General features: G+C 37.0%; 1 protein-coding gene across 1 annotated transcript in view; it reads left to right on the forward strand.

The window, feature by feature from the left end:
- Window positions 1-16483, forward strand: part of chm (choroideremia (Rab escort protein 1)) — an 82151-nt gene that overhangs the window by 20088 nt on the left and 45580 nt on the right. The window contains exons 5-8 of the mRNA XM_002938547.5: window positions 6883-7222; window positions 10942-11058; window positions 12396-12516; window positions 14065-14287. Of these exons, the coding sequence (XP_002938593.1) occupies window positions 6883-7222; window positions 10942-11058; window positions 12396-12516; window positions 14065-14287 (801 nt within the window). The remainder of the gene's footprint in view (window positions 1-6882; window positions 7223-10941; window positions 11059-12395; window positions 12517-14064; window positions 14288-16483) is intronic.

Raw genomic sequence — 16483 nt, forward strand, 5'->3', positions numbered from 1 at the left:
GATGTTATTTTTTTAAAGGAATTGCACTGTTTAAAATACTATGAATATCACATGAATATTTTACCCTGAGTGTTTTTGTAAATAGTTAAGTCAAGGTATTCACACTTCTTATGGCTTTCCACTCATAATTTATTATTTCTTGCAAATGCTGTGTCATAGTGTGACATTAAAGGGTTACTGTCATTTTTTATGTTTTTTATACTTGATCTAGTCTAGCCTGACTCCCTCCTATACAGAAGCAAGGCTAGACTCGATCAATCGATCGCCGCATGGTGGCTGCTTCCCCCGATACTTCCCCTGCATCGCCGTATCGCCTTTCTTCAAATGACTATTGTTTATCCTACTCCCATGTAACTGGAGGAGTCCCAAGGCAGATTAGGATTTCTTACTATTGAGTGAAATTCTGATATCTACTGGGAACTATCTTGGTCCCTTCCCATTATTCTGCTGATCAGCTGCTGGGAGTGGGGTGATATCACTCCAACTTGCAGCTCACCTGTAAAGTGTGACTTATCAGAGCACAGGTCACATGGCTTTAGCACCCTGGGAAATGAAGAATATGGCTAGCCCCATGTAACATTTTAGAATTAAATATAACAAAAAATCTGTTTGCCCTTTTGTAAAAAAGGATTTCAATACAGGATTCTGCTGGAGAAGCTCTATTAACTGAAATATGTTTTCCTATAACAATATTCCCTAAATACTTTAACTTGCACCATTGTATAGCTGTAGGGGATGGGGTTTGTTTGATGTTTCCAGAACCGAATGAGCAATTAATGAGAGGACACAGTCACAAAAAAAGGCTTACAAACTCCCTTACATACACCCATAGTTTGTTTATTTCCCTGCACTAAGCAGAATTATGCAAAAAGTACATGAAAGAGTAATTTTTAAAATGTTTATGATTTAGTATGGGGTGGGATATTTTAAACCCCTTTAGATGCCAAGACATATAGCTACTTAACCATAAAAACTTTTTGGCAAAGGTATGACCAACATGGCTCTCCATTAACATGCAAGCTATGGAGGCACCGCTGTGCTGTGTTGAAAACATGACAAATGCAAACCTTGGACTTAGTGCATAAATATGTAAATGATAAAAAGCTGTATTATTACACTGTATTGTTAAAAAAATCCCATTCTCTGATCCTGTCAGCAGTCTTGTCTATTCAATTTCTTATTTCCAACCATGGAAATCTGTGATTTTCTCAGTATATTGTGCGGTATTATTATCTGCAATTGCAGTGTGAGATGGAATCATTTTACCCTAAAAATATCTCCCAAAGGGAGCCTCCTTTGCTGTTTAAATAACACACATTGTTAAGTGACATTTGAATAAAATACAGAACATCTATATTTATTGGTACTTTGAAACAATGTGAAAAGTAACAGGTGTTGTTTATATTCTGTAATATTCTTCTCCAGCATTGCGCCTTGATAGTCCTTGAGTAAATTTGATCATAAATATTATGACTGTTCCACATAAAGCACATAGTCCAGATACAAGCCTTAGACACACACTATAAATAAATATTTGTTTCTTTAATGTAAACACTCAATCACTTGTACGGTTTTATTGGTCATATTTGCTACTGGTGAAGATGCTGTGCCTTTGCATAAGGAAACATATCTGCATGATGAAACTAATAGTTGAAGTCTTTGTGCAAAAGTGCCTGCCATGGTGCCATGGGGTTCCATATGCTGGCAGAGCCCTCAAGTGTCCTCTTAAATGGCTGATACTCAACCTGATTCTTAATGGCACAATTCTCAAACTATGTAGGTATTTTCCATGTTCATGTGATCTTTTTATTTGCTTTTTTTTATTTTTAATTATTTATTTGTGGGATATTTTTTTGACAACTTCAGTTTGTCACTGCAGTATGTTTGCAAATGTTGTCCCTTTTAGGGCACTGTGACCTGGAGTGTTTGATCAATCATGCAGTTATGTAGTCTTGATATAATTTTAATTTGTTGTTCACATACAGTGGCTTGCAAAAGTATTCGGCCCCCTTGAACTTTTCCACATTTTGTCACATTACAGCCACAAAACATGAATCAATTTTTTTGGAATTCCACGTGAAAGACCAATACAAAGTGGCGTACACGTGAGAAGTGGAACGAAAATCATACATGATTCCAAACATTTTTTACAAATAAATAACTGCAAAGTGGGGTGTGCGTAATTATTCAGCCCCTTTGGTCTGAGTGCAGTCAGTTGCCCATAGACATTGCCTGATGAGTGCTAATGACTAAATAGAGTGCACCTGTGTGTAATCTAATGTCAGTACAAATACAGCTGCTCTGTGACGGCCTCAGAGGTTGTCTAAGAGAATATTGGGAGCAACAACACCATGAAGTCCAAAGAACACACCTGACCAGGTCAGGGATAAAGTTATAAAGCAGGCTTAGGCTACAAAAAGATTTCCAAAGCCTTGAACATCCCACGGAGCACTGTTCAAGCAATCATTCAGAAATGGAAGGAGTATGGCACAACTGTAAACCTACCAAGACAAGGCCGTCCACCTAAACTTACAGGCCGAACAAGGAGAGCGCTGATCAGAAATGCAGCCAAGAGGCCCATGGTGACTCTGGATGAACTGCAGAGATCTACAGCTCAGGTGGGGGAATCTGTCCATAGGACAACTATTAGTCGTGCACTGCACAAAGTTGGCCTTTTTGGAAGAGTGGCAAGAAGAAAGCCATTGTTAACAGAAAACCATAAGAAGTCCCGTTTGCAGTTTGCCACAAGCCATGTGGGGGACACAGCAAACATGTGGAAGAAGGTGCTCTGGTCAGATGAGACCAAAATGGAACTTTTTGGCCAAAATGCGGCGGAAAACTAACACTGCAGATCACTCTGAACACACCATCCCCACTGTCAAATATGGTGGTGGCAGCATCATGCTCTGGGGGTGCTTCTCTTCAGCAGGGACAGGGAAGCTGGTCAGAGTTGATGGGAAGATGGATGGAGCCAAATACAGTGCAATCTTGGAAGAAAACCTCTTGGAGTCTGCAAAAGACTTGAGACTGGGGCGGAGGTTCACCTTCCAGCAGGACAATGACCCTAAACATAAAGCCAGGGCAACAATGGAATGGTTTAAAACAAAACATATCCATGTGTTAGAATGGCCCAGTCAAAGTCCAGATCTAAATCCAATCGAGAATCTGTGGCAAGATCTGAAAACTGCTGTTCACAAACGCTGTCCATCTAATCTGACTGAGCTGGAGCTGTTTTGCAAAGAAGAATGGGCAAGGATTTCAGTCTCTAGATTTGCAAAGCTGGTAGAGACATATCCTAATAGACTGGCAGCTGTAATTGCAGCAAAAGGTGGTTCTACAAAGTATTGACTCAGGGGGCTGAATAATTACTCACACCCCACTTTGCAGTTATTTATTTGTAAAAAATGTTTGAAATCATGTATGATTTTCGTTCCACTTCTCACGTGTACACCACTTTGTATTGGTCTTTCACGTGGAATTCCAATAAAATTGATTCATGTTTGTGGCTGTAATGTGACAAAATGTGGAAAAGTTCAAGGGGGCCGAATACTTTTGCAAGCCACTGTACTTTTTGAACGTTTCCAGTCAGCTACATTTTTGGTTGCGGTAAAGCATTTTGGGAAAAGCATTCAGGTATTGAAGATTTATCATGGGCAACTATTCTCCCTGGTTGCCATCACCCTTAAAGGACAAGGAAAGGCAAAGTCACTTGGGGGGTGCCAAAATGTTAGGCACCCCCAACTGACTTTAATCGCTTACTTTGTACCCCGGGCTGGTGCCCCTGTTAGGAGAAAACAGCACCAGCCTGGGGTACCTGTAGCGCAGGGCTCCCTCCTTCCTGCTTCGTTTTCTAAGGACTAAACGACGCACGCATGCGTAGTAGGAGTGAAAAGCCAACTTCTCTCTGTTAGAGTTTGGCTTTTTCACTCTACTGCGTGCGCACCCGAAAGAAGGAAGCGCTGCAGCTACCCCGGGCTGGTGCTGTTCTCTCCGTACAGGGTCACCAGCCCGGGGGTGCCTAACATTTTGGCCCCCCCAAGTGACTTTTCCTTTCCTTCTCCTTTAAGGGTGAAAAGAAGCATCACCTAATCCTTATTAGACATAAAAGATAGTTACCTGTTGTCATGCATGTTTTAAGTTAGCAGGCATGCAGTAACTGTCCCACCACATATATACCCCATCTGGAGACAGACTTCACATCAGCAGTTAGTAAGGGAGCAGCAATTTGTTTTTTGAAGTGTCAGGCAGGTTTGAGGAGGCTTAGCCTACCCAAGCTGTAATAAAAATTCAGTGATGATAGAAATCAAGAGTTCTATTTTTATATATTTTTCCTGTTGCACATCACTAGTTATTTACCCAAAAAAGGGATGGTGCAATGAGGCAGAAGGCCAAGCTCAAATCTCTGAGAGCTTATTCAGCAGAAAAACGTGCATGAAGCAAGTTATCAAACAGAAATCAGCATTAACCTGACAGCATTACCCGAAACAAAAATACACACAGAAACAAACATCTCTGTGTTAACACTAATTTAATCCAACTGAATGAATTAGCACACACAAAAACTGTTTGTTTGCTTTATTTCCACTGTTAGTATAAATTTACAAAGGTAAGAATATTTGGAATTGTTTTTCCTGATAAACTTTGGAAACCATCAGTTTTAGCATGTATTGTTTTTATAATTTCTGCAGAACAGAAATCTGTTTCTGATCTCCTGTTGAAGGCATTCTAAAATGCAGCAAGAGTTTAGATTTAAGGGCTTATTTACGGCCCCAAGTGCAGCCACGGTCCCTGCAATTTCCCAGTCATTTGTGCATAAAATCCCTTTCATTAAAGGTACTTGCGCCATAATGCACTCCTTGCATTTGGTTCCACTCAGTACTTCCTGCCTTCCTTTCTGAATCATGCACTGCTGCGCTTATTGATGCAGGGGAACCCTGAGTTACTGCTATCTCCTGACCAGACGGTAGCTCCAGGCTTCCCTTCGTGCCCAGCGTCAGTAGGTGCAGCACACTTGCACTTGAAGAATTGGCAGCCTTGAGATGAGAAAGAGCTCTGAACTAATGACTTTAATCATTAAATCGTATGATGAATGCACCTGCCAAGGCTACTAGAATGGTAACTACCACCCTTTAGACCAGTGGCAAACAAACTCATTTTGGGCTGTGGGCCAGTATAAAAATGTCATCAAACCACCTGATACTGCCCCACCCATTTCAGGGAATCTCATGAAAATGGCACCTGGGGGATTTTTCAATTTGATTCTCAATAAGGGCTCTTGCACATGGGTGTTTTTGTATGTGTATAGAAACGCATGCTGAGAGCATAAAAACATATAATATTGCATTTATATCTTTTTTTGTCAGTTCCATAACAACCTTTTATTCTACCCGCTTCAAGCTTAAGAAAATGTAGCACGTGGCATTTAAAAACCCACAAATGCCATAAAATACAATTCTAAATGCTTATAAGTACTACCAGAGAAAATAAATGCATCAGCTAAATGATTCCATTGTAAGTGCACTCACACCTCTGTCTCAAACACTCCAGTAAACACCTATGTGTAAGCACTCTCATTAGGGCTTCATTTCTCTATGAGCAACAATATAAGGGAGGGCAGTTGATGGAGATTTTTATCAATAACTACTTTATATATCATTGTTTTTATACAGAAGAAATGCAAAAAAAATGCATAAGAATGAGTGCATGCAGTAACTGATCTATCTATACTATCTTTACTGGAAAATAAATAGAAAATTAGCACTTCTTTTAGAATTTTTTAGTTTCTATTTTTTACTTAAAAGTTAAACCTTCTTGTCTCATAAATTAGCAAGATGGAGGGGGTTGTTTACTGTTAAAGAAGGAAAGTCCCTTGGGCTGCGTGGAATAGCTCTTCAATTGATGGGCTCATTGAGTGTTCTTGGAACAGTTTAAAAAGAATGTTCATATCACCTTTAAATGAGATAAAATGTAATATTTGCATTACTTATGAATCAGCCAGCTAAGACGAAGAAGTTTCATCCACTTAATTATGTTTAATGGGTTATTTTCGCATAAAATCTTTTTTTTCCCTAATAATTATATCTAGTAGTAAAGATTAATATTAATGATCCTTACTACTTTTTTTTTTATCTGATAATATAGATATGAATTGAGAAGAAATGTCTTTTTCTAAAAGATTTCTCCCCCTTTTGCTATTTATCATTGTGATTAGTCTCTCCTGCTTCCTGCAAATCAAACGCATAATTGAGTTTCTGAGGACAGATAGATGAGGCAGAAAAATCATTTGCTCTGGACACATTTAAAAGCAGTGTCAGACAGCTGAGAAGTGGAAAGTGTCATACTGCACAGTCATACAACGAACATAAGGAACACATTCCAGAAGAATCATTTTTCTGTTCTCCTACTGAAGCTGGCATCAGTGGAGTGTTATCATTGTGTAACATATTGTGTAGGCGCCAGAAATTAAAGTTGGCAGACTGTTGCCCATTTGTCTAACTTACATAAGTCATTTATTTTATATGATCATGCAAAATGCACTCACTTTTAGCGATGTGAAAGGGCTAAACTTTCTAGATGTTTGTGATAACATGTCTTTTTTTATGATATTCTAAAAACCTGATTGCTAAGATATTCTGCAACTGATAACAAACCTCTAAAAGTTGCACTAGCCTGTATTACAGACATTAAATAGTTAATAATGTACTCCCAATTGACAAATGTTCTAGTATTGCGTAGTTGGCATGTATTTAAACATTATTAAATAAATGATAGAAAACAAAAAAGGGTTTTATCCTATGCTAAAATAACACATTACTCCTATAGGAAGACTGTCCAGAAAAAAAAATCTCATTCTCTTATTTTCACCATTATTCTTTTTCCTAGTACTGAAGATGGAGAAGCTGTAGAAGAAGCCGGAGCACTTAACATAAACTCTGCACTACTAACCACTGTTACCAGTTCAGATGGTCAAGAAAACTCCTCTATAGATATTAGTAAAAATCACACATCAACAGAACAAAATGACAGTCCTGAAGGAAGAAGTGATTTGGAAGAGGCAACCAATAGTGACCAAAGGTCAGCAGATTCTACTCTGGAGACTGGTACCATAGTAGAGGTGGAACCATCCCTAACCCAGGCCATCCAGCAGGACTCGCCTAAAACCATTACCTATTCCCAGATTGTGAAAGAAGGAAGAAGATTTAATGTTGATTTAGTGTCAAAGGTGGGACCACATTAACCTAGTTGTACACAATTTTTGCTTACCTTGTGCTACTTTTTACTTTTGTGCATACAGTGGATATAAAAAGTCTACACAGGAACCTGATAAAATGTCAGGTTCCTGTGCTGTACAAAAATGAGACAAAGATAAATCATTTCAGAACTTTTTCCACCTTTAGTGTGACCTATAAACTGTACCACTCAATTGAAAAACAAACTGAAATCATTTAGGTGGAGGGAAGAAAACCAAAAAAACTAAAATAATGTGGTTGCATAAGTGTGCACACCCTCTTTTAACTGGGGATGTAACTGTGTTCAGAATTAAGCAATCACATTCAAAATCATGTTAAATAGGAGTCAGCATACACCTGCCATCATTTAAAGTGCCTCTGATTAACCCCAAATAAAGTTCAGCTGCTCTAGTTGGTCTTTCCTGACATTTTTTTAGTCGCATCACACAGCAAAAGCCATGGTCCACAGAGAGCTTCCAAAGCATCAGAGGGATCTCTTTCTTAAAAGATATCAGTCAGGAGAAGGGTACAAAAGAATTTCCAAGGCATTAGATATACCATGGAACACAGTGAAGACAGTCATTGTCAAGTGGAGAAAATATGGCACAACAGTGACATTACCAAGAACTGGACGTCCCTCCAAAATTGATGAGAATAAAACTGGTCAGGGAGGCTACCAAGAGGCCTACAGCAACATTAAAGGAGCTACAGGAATATCTGGCAAGTACTGGCCGTGTGGTACATGTGACAACAATCTCCCATATTCTTCTCATGTCTGGGCTATGGGGTAGAGTGGCAAGACGAAAGCCTTTTCTTATGAAGAAAAACATCCAAGCCAGGCTACATTTTGCAAAAACACATCTGAAGTCTCCCAAAAGCATGTGGGAAAAGGTGGTTTGGTCTGATGAAACCAAGGTTGAACTTGTTGGCCATAATTCCAAAAAATATGTTTGGCGCAAAAACAATACTGCACATCACCAAAAGAACACCATACCCACAGTGAAGCATCATGCTTTGGGACTTTTTTCTTCAGCTGGAACTGGGGCCTTAGTTAAGAGGGAATTATGAACAGTTCCAAATACCAGTCAGTATTGGCACAAAACCTTCAGGCTTCTGCTAGAAAGCTGAACATGAGGAGGAACTTCATCTTTCAGCATGACAACGACCCAAAGCATACATCCAAATCAACAACGGAATGGCTTCACCAGAAGAAGATTAAAGGTTTGGAATGGCCCAGCCAGAGCCCAGACCTGAATCCGATTGAAAATCTGTGGGGTGATCTGAAGAGGGCTGTGCACAGGAGATGCCCTCACAATCTGACAGATTTGGAGCGTTTCTGCAAAGAAAAGTGGGCAAATCTTGCAAAGTCAAAATGTGTCATGCTGATAGACTCATACCCAAAAAGGCTGAGTGCTGTAATAAAATCAAAAGGTGCTTCAACTAAGTATTAGTTTAAGGGTGTGCACACTTATGCAACCACATTATTTTAGTTTTTTTTGGTTTTCTTCCCTCCACCTAAAAGATTTCAGTTTGTTTTTCAATTGAGTGGTACACTTTATAGGTCACATTAAATGTGGAAAAAGTTCTGAAATGATTTATCCTAGTCTCATTTTTGTACAGCACAGGAACCTGACATTTTATCAGGGGTGTGTAGACTTTTTATATCCACTGTATACTGCTGTAGTTGGAAAAATAGTGACGTTATGTTTAGTGTTAGGATATGTGAGCTCTGTATCCTGATGCAGTTTTCATGCTTCCAGCCTCTTTCAGTCTAGTACTAATTTCTAGGCGCAGCTCTAAATATTTCACGGTTACTCTTTTAAGATACTAATTTTTCATTTATTGTTTTCAATCAGACTCTGAATATTTTAAAGGACAAATTAACCCAGAATATAATGTTTTTGCCTTATTAAAGAAACCAAAATTTGTAATTGATTTTGAGTTATTTGTATATATAATTGCTATTAAAAGCAGTATTTGCCTGTCCTTTTTTATTCTCTGCCCTGGTGGCTCAGACTGTTGAAACAATGTAATACAAACCAGCAGACTAACAGGCCTGTCTTGCTAGAGGAGACTGACCTTTGCAACATTGCTTAAAAAGTAACAACCAGGAGTTTAGAAAATCCTGCTTTCAATAGCAATTACATTTACAAATAACTTTTAAAGCAATGCAAATTTGTAATAAATTCATATTTGAAAGTTGCTTAGAATTATGTTTTCTTTTATTAGGCAAAAAACTACTTTTGGGGCTTAAACCAAGAACAATTTTAGTGTATAAAAGAACTGTACCTTATTTTGCGTTTTATTTGGGTGTTAGAACTGAGTGATGATTAGCTCACTATTAGTCAGGTTAGTGTTTTCCTGCTCAAAGCAGTCAAATACATTGTGGAACTTGGTACCTTTATCTGATAAATATTAATCGGTTTGTCAAGTACTTTCCTTACTGGAAAAAAAATGTTGTCAGTTGGAATATTTCTAAATCTGCCCCTTCTGCATCATATGAGGGATGTTTTTGCGTTGTGTTCTTTATAGGATAAGTAAACCTTTAAAATAAGTGAATGTAAAATTGATGTGAGTGCTTTTCTAAGCATTTTTGAAATTTACATTCATTTTTTTTTATTCTAAGATATTAAGGGATATATGTACATTTTATATAAATGATTTTTGTTACAACAGTGCCATCTGCTTGTCAGTTTCTGACTGTGGTGTTGTTGAGCAACTTGTCAGGAGAAAGATAGAAGGCTGTTCTGATGTTCTTCTGGTTAGGAAGGATATGAGAAAAGTTATCTGAGGTTTCTAATGTTTTTCTCCTAACCAGAGGAAGATCAGAACAGCCTTCTTACCAATTTTACATTCGCTTATTTTAAAGGTTCAGCTAAGCTTTATCAAAGTAATCATTAAAGAAACTATAAATTCATGCCATTCGGAAGTGTGGAATCTGGTTATGTACCCCAGTGGAAAGTAAACTTAGGCATTTCTCAAAACATAACACATGTATACTCATAGCAAGCTCATATTTTAGATCTCTGGCTTAGAACCACTAGTATAATAATTGCTTTTTACTGCATTATGATGGGATTTATTTCATGTTACCATTATCAGGACATATATATATCCCTTATATTTGTTACCCATTCAGTAACAAACATAAGAAGCAAACATTTCTTCTGATCTTATGTAATAATATAAAATTCATATATTGGTTTCAAAACATTTTTTTTTAAATATAGTTTCTGGTTTAATCTATCTACTTTCTCTGCTTTTTCTCAGCTTTTCATGTGCTGTTTTGCACATGAAATGTAACCGTGAGTGCAGGTCAGAGTTACACTCAATTTATACTATTAATAAAGTACAGTAATGTACAGATGCATTAATCCTTAACATGCCTCATGAAGTAAAATATGTGCAAACATAAGTACCATTGTGCCAGCTATGTAGATTTTAAGCTTCTTTTTTCATTTTCAATGTCCTCTATGTGTTGTTTGGCAACATACAGCTGAAGAAGGGCAAAAGATCCAGCACAGAAAGGTTTAAACCTTGATATAGATTAGCACTACAAACAACAGTTTTAATCAAGTTGGACTACATAGAATGAGCACCGGCTATTATCTTGCAAGAAAGACACACATTTTAAAAGGCATATTTTTGTTATAAGGCATATAATCCATCCATGTATTTAATTTATTGTATATGTTTATATTTTCTGGAACAGTTTCTGTATTCTCGAGGACTGTTAATTGAGCTTCTCATCAAATCAAATGTTAGCCGTTACACTGAGTTTAAGAATGTCACCCGGATTTTAACTTATCACAATGGCAAAATTGAGCAGGTTGGTTGCCCTAATTTTCCTTATGGCAATTTTGTTTTTTAAAGCTTTTTCTCTTGTGAAGTAAGGTCAAATCACCTAAATTTCAGCTGTTTTACTTCCTTTAGTGGGAGGGGCAGTATTTGTCATTATTTTATCATTTTAGGTCCATTAGCCTGAACTCTAAGCAATTTCTAACATATCTAACAGATCTTTTTGAAACTGGGTCACTGCTTCTATTGCAATGATATAAAGGGACAGTACCACTACATTAAGCATTGCCCATATTTAATATTATATTATAACACCCCTAATACAAATATGTATGTATCAGTCTGTAACAAAAATACTGTTCACCTAATTTATAGTCACTCTGGGCTGCCTTTAGGAGTCCTAATTGACTACATTTGGAAATCAGTTATCTAGAAAGTTACAAATTACGGAAAGGCCATCTCCCATAGGCTCCATTATAAGCAAATAATTCAAATTTTTTAAAATGATTTCATTTTTCTCTGTAATAATAAAATGGAACCTTGTACTTGATCCCAACTAAGCCATAATTAATCTTTATTAATTTTTTATTAAAAACAAGCCTATTGGGGTATTCAATATTTAAATGATTTTTAGCAGACTTAAATTTGTGGTGATCCAAATTACGGAACGATCCCTTATCCGGAAAACCCCTGGTCCAGAGCATTCTGGATAACAGGTCCCATACCTGTACAAGCAGTGTGGTATTATTATGAGGCGAACTGCAACTAGACACTGCATAGACTGGAGAACTAGAAAGTAAATTAACTGTCAACATAGTAATTGATATGTCATGTAGGTCATAGAGAGACTTAAGAATGTTCTCCTTTGGCAGCTATTGCTCCACCAGTGTAAATGTAGGATTGAATATTGATGCAAAACACATATTCTAGTTTTTGTTTTTTTTTCCCTTAATATTTCTTTCTAACATAAAATCATGTCACATTTAATCATTTTGAACCTTTAAAATAATAGCACACAATTTCAGTATAAGATTTGGCAAGTAAAATAACTGAATTGGTCAAAGCTCTGAATACTTTTGCATGACACCATGGACAGAGTAACAATTGATTAGTAATGATGTAGCTTACATATTGGCTCTGTTATCATCCTGTTATGCAATTTGAAGAATTGTTCTTAAAGGGGATCCGTAATCGGCAAAAGGTGTGCAGGTTTTGCTACAAAAGAGCAAAATAGGCAAGTTTGTAATATAAATTCAATATCTTTTCTGAATTGTTTTTTTTTTTTTTTTTTTTTAAATAAAACTAAATGTTCCCTGACCCACAGGTTCAACAAGAAATTGCTTGCAACTGTATATTTGTCTTTGACAGGTACCTTGTTCAAGAGCAGATGTATTTGCTAGTAAACAACTTTCCATGGTAGAAAAGAGGATATTGATGAAATTTCTAATGCACTACATAGACTATGAGCTTCACCCTGAAGACTATCAAGGTGCAGTGGATTTTTCTAATTTAATAATAAATTGACTGAAACCTGAACCAGATTATATTATGTATACAGGGAAAATGTTGCTTTTTCTGTTTTTAAACTGGTCATGCACCCTAAATACAACATGCATTAGTAATTCATATGTTCACTAGCTGACTGCAGAGAAAACAGTGCACTCAGCAGTTTGCATCAGTGATGCAGCATAAATTATTCTAATAAATTGGCTATGGTATAGTAAAGGATTAAATATTGACCTTTTACTTAAAGGTCAAGGAAACTCTGATTTAATGGGGGTGCACTATGTTAGGCCCCAGTGAATGAAATTGCTACGTTTTTTCTCAGCGCAAGTTCTCCTTTTAGGAGAAAAATGCACCGGTCTAGAGAACAAAAATAACACAGCACCATGATGCCGTCTTACTTATGTTTTTTAGGCATCCCTCTTCAAACTCTTATAGTAGAGTCAAGTATTTGGATTGTTTACAAGGTCTGTGCATTTTTTCCAAAAAGGAACACCAACCCAGAAAAAGAATCTTAACGTTTCCTTGTAAAAATGACTTTTGCTAAACAATAACCCAAAAACATGGTCAGGTGAACTGATTCTTGATGAAAGTTAACCCGAGTTGTATGCTTCGCTGGATCAGGACTGATGCAAAAGATAGTTTTTGTAAAGCGCTGTGTAAATATCTTGGTGCTATATGAGTATAGGATAATATAGTGAATAATGTATCCCCTGTTGGAAAATATAAGGACAGAGGCCAACTAACCCCTTGTTTAGGGTGATGTGATCTACCCCAGGCATTTTGAGACCTTATTTCATGTCAGCATATAGTACTGAGAATATTTGTGGTTTAAAGTAGTCCAGGACTGGATTATTATCACACTTATGGTAGAATTCCCTTCTGGAATTACAGGGAACTTCAAAATTTACTATTTCATTACATTTAAACATAAAATTAAATAGTAATAAAATCAAAAAGAGAGAGACATATTGGCAGGCATTCTTTTTCACATTTATTAGTTCAACTTCAAATAAGACATTTCTTATTACAATCACATCATCACTGTCATGTGACGTGTTATTACTAGGTAAGGGCTCAAAGGGTGGGCCATAAGTTATGCCAAGTCTTAATAATTATCTTACAGCCAAATCATTAACTACAATATTATTTTCCTACTAAAGCAAAACATGCATATTTATATTTAAGACCAGAGTGGCTCAAGCTCAGGGGAAGCAAGTTAGGGTGGCAGGCCACATACAGGCAGAGCTGCTGAGGCAGGCAGGCACTGGCAAGGAATACGCACAGGAGCAGGTCAGGTGCATGGGAGCCGCATTAAGGTAAGGGTGCAACAACCGGGTACCCAACCCTGTGCAGGACTCTGCCTTATAGCATGGGTTAAGTGACACCTCTGTTAGGATATTAGGTATAGCATATCTAGCCTAATTCTTTATTGAGCTTTGCATTAAGTTTTTTTCATTATTTATTTTTACTTTTAGCCAACTTCCTGACGTTGCTCTCCATAACTTGCCTAAATGTTGCTCTTTTTCTTCAGATTATGAAAATTCAACTTTTTTAGAGTTTTTAAAGTCCAAACAGTTGACTCCAACTTTGCAGCACTTTGTTCTGTACTCCATTGCGATGGTGCCAGAAAATGCCAAAACCATAGAAGGGTTGAAAGCAATGCAACATTTCCTTAGGTGCCTTGGACGATATGGCAATACTCCTTTTCTCTTCCCTATGTATGGCTTGGGAGAGATTCCTCAGTGCTTCTGCAGGTGAGTTCTGGTTATAATGTGTTATATATAAATCAACAAGAACTAGAGCACACAGTAGAAGGCAAAAGAAAAAGGGAGAATACTTTGTCCATCTGACTGGAATATACAGTGCAGCTGCAGATCATGAGAGAAATCTGTCAATTCAGACCCACATGATCTGCTGCAAGCTAGGGAGATTTTTTTTCTGTATGTTTATTTAACATATAGGCACCAGAGGGTCACCCCCTAAAGCTGCCACACTAGGCACAGGTCCTTCATTGCCTATGTGGTAGATACCCCCCTGCGCATGTGACCTTTAAAATGTCAAAAAAAAATGTTGAAATGATGTTTATAAAAAAAAAAAAAAAAGTACCTCACGCCTGTATAGATTTCAGCCTAAGAAACTGGAGTCTAAAGTGGATAAGAGTGGGTGGGCTTCATCTCGTGCCACATTTTTGTGCTACTGAAATAATAATGTTGCAGCTGCAACCTTATGAAAAGCCGCGATGATCTAAGGGAGTTGTTGAGGGATTTAATTATAACTTGGATGAGTAGGATTTATTTTGTTTTTGTATTTTGCTATTTTTTGGAAGAATCTTGCCAAAGTGGAATATATTTATCAGTAAATATTGCCCTTTTACAGCCTTTTCCTTGATCCACTATTTAGTGATGTGCTGTGTGCTCCATCAGAGATCACATGACCAGAAATAATGCAGCTTTAACCGTAACAGGAAATAGTATGGAAGCAAAAGGCAGAACTCTGTCCACTGATTGGCTGAGGGGGCCTAGCATATATGTGTGCCTTGGCTTGTTTGTAAGCACTGTGAATCCTATGATCCAAGGAGACGGCCCTTAATTCTTAAAATGGCAATTTTCTATTTAGGATTACCAAATAGCACATACTACTAAAAAAGTATATTTTTATGAAAATGGTATATTTAGCTGAAGCAGGGTTTTACAGATGAGCTTGTTTATGCAATATATTTTTTTATAGAGAACTACATTGTTTGGGGGGTATAGTTTTCCTTTAAATGTATTATTTAAATAAAAAATGACAAAAATAAAAAATTGATACTAATTGCACAATATCATCGAATATTTTTCTCTGCATCATACTAAAAAATGATTTTAAGATAAGGTATTTAAAAGATGGTATGTCCAGAGGTCTCACCGCTGCTGTAATTTCTTTCTAACATTTTTAAAAATACATTTTGTATCAGGAAAGTGCCCTCTTGGTATCTTCTTTAAATGTAGAAGTACCCATTGCATAAAAAAGTGAGAAATCCAAAGGCATTGTTGTGATAATTCTTTAATCACAGCAAAAAATGATTTTTAATGTCACCAAAAACTATATTTTGCAGCCTCAAATGTGACGTGTCAGTGGATTTTATTGCCAGACTGGTAATGAACAATTTTCTTGGCCTTTGTTTAGTATGTATACTAAAGTGGTGACTGCAGCACTAATACATCAAAGCTTACAGCTTTTATCGCCAGGTTATCAGAATAAGGTGTCGTTTGTCCTGTGATTTCTAACCACCGGCCCACATTCGGTTTTAATGTAAACCTCTTAAGCAATTCTAGCAGCCAGTTACTCTTTGTGTTCTCATCAAGGCTACTGTTATAAATGGCACACATGCATATTTATGTGAATGATTCAAAGACATTTGTAAGTCACATCCTTGCATTATAAATGGATCCTGCATAAACAGAACAATACTTTACTAATGCCAAAATGGCTGATGTCTGAAAGGTCCATTTTAAAAGGTCCTTTACCTGTTTAGTAATATTTAATATTAGTATATTCTTGTAAAAGGTTCAGTGTACAATATAGAACCATGTAATTTTACTAAAAATCCCATGCAGTGAGAAAGACTAAAATTCTGCCCTGGCATATTATACCCCTTTATCATAGTCCTTTAAGTAGGCTCTACAGTTATCACTTGTAAAGATAATCTTACATTTTATTTACACTTAACAAATCCAGGCAATGTTTCAAACAAGGTTCTATTTGAGGAGTAAGGACATGGGTCCTTTGTGGGGCACCAAAGAAGTGGAATGAATATACGCTACCTGAATAACTTGTATTGTTAATTTTTTTGACTGATCAGAAATTTTCACCCACTTTATGTTCCAGAAGTAAAGCAGTCAACTTAAAATGCCCATGAAACTTGCGTTTTTTCATACTGTATGTTTCAGAAGCAAAGCAGTCAACTTGCT

This window comes from Xenopus tropicalis, chromosome 8 (genome assembly GCF_000004195.4).
Source record: "Xenopus tropicalis strain Nigerian chromosome 8, UCB_Xtro_10.0, whole genome shotgun sequence".
In the NCBI taxonomy this organism is placed as follows: Eukaryota; Metazoa; Chordata; class Amphibia; order Anura; family Pipidae; genus Xenopus; species Xenopus tropicalis.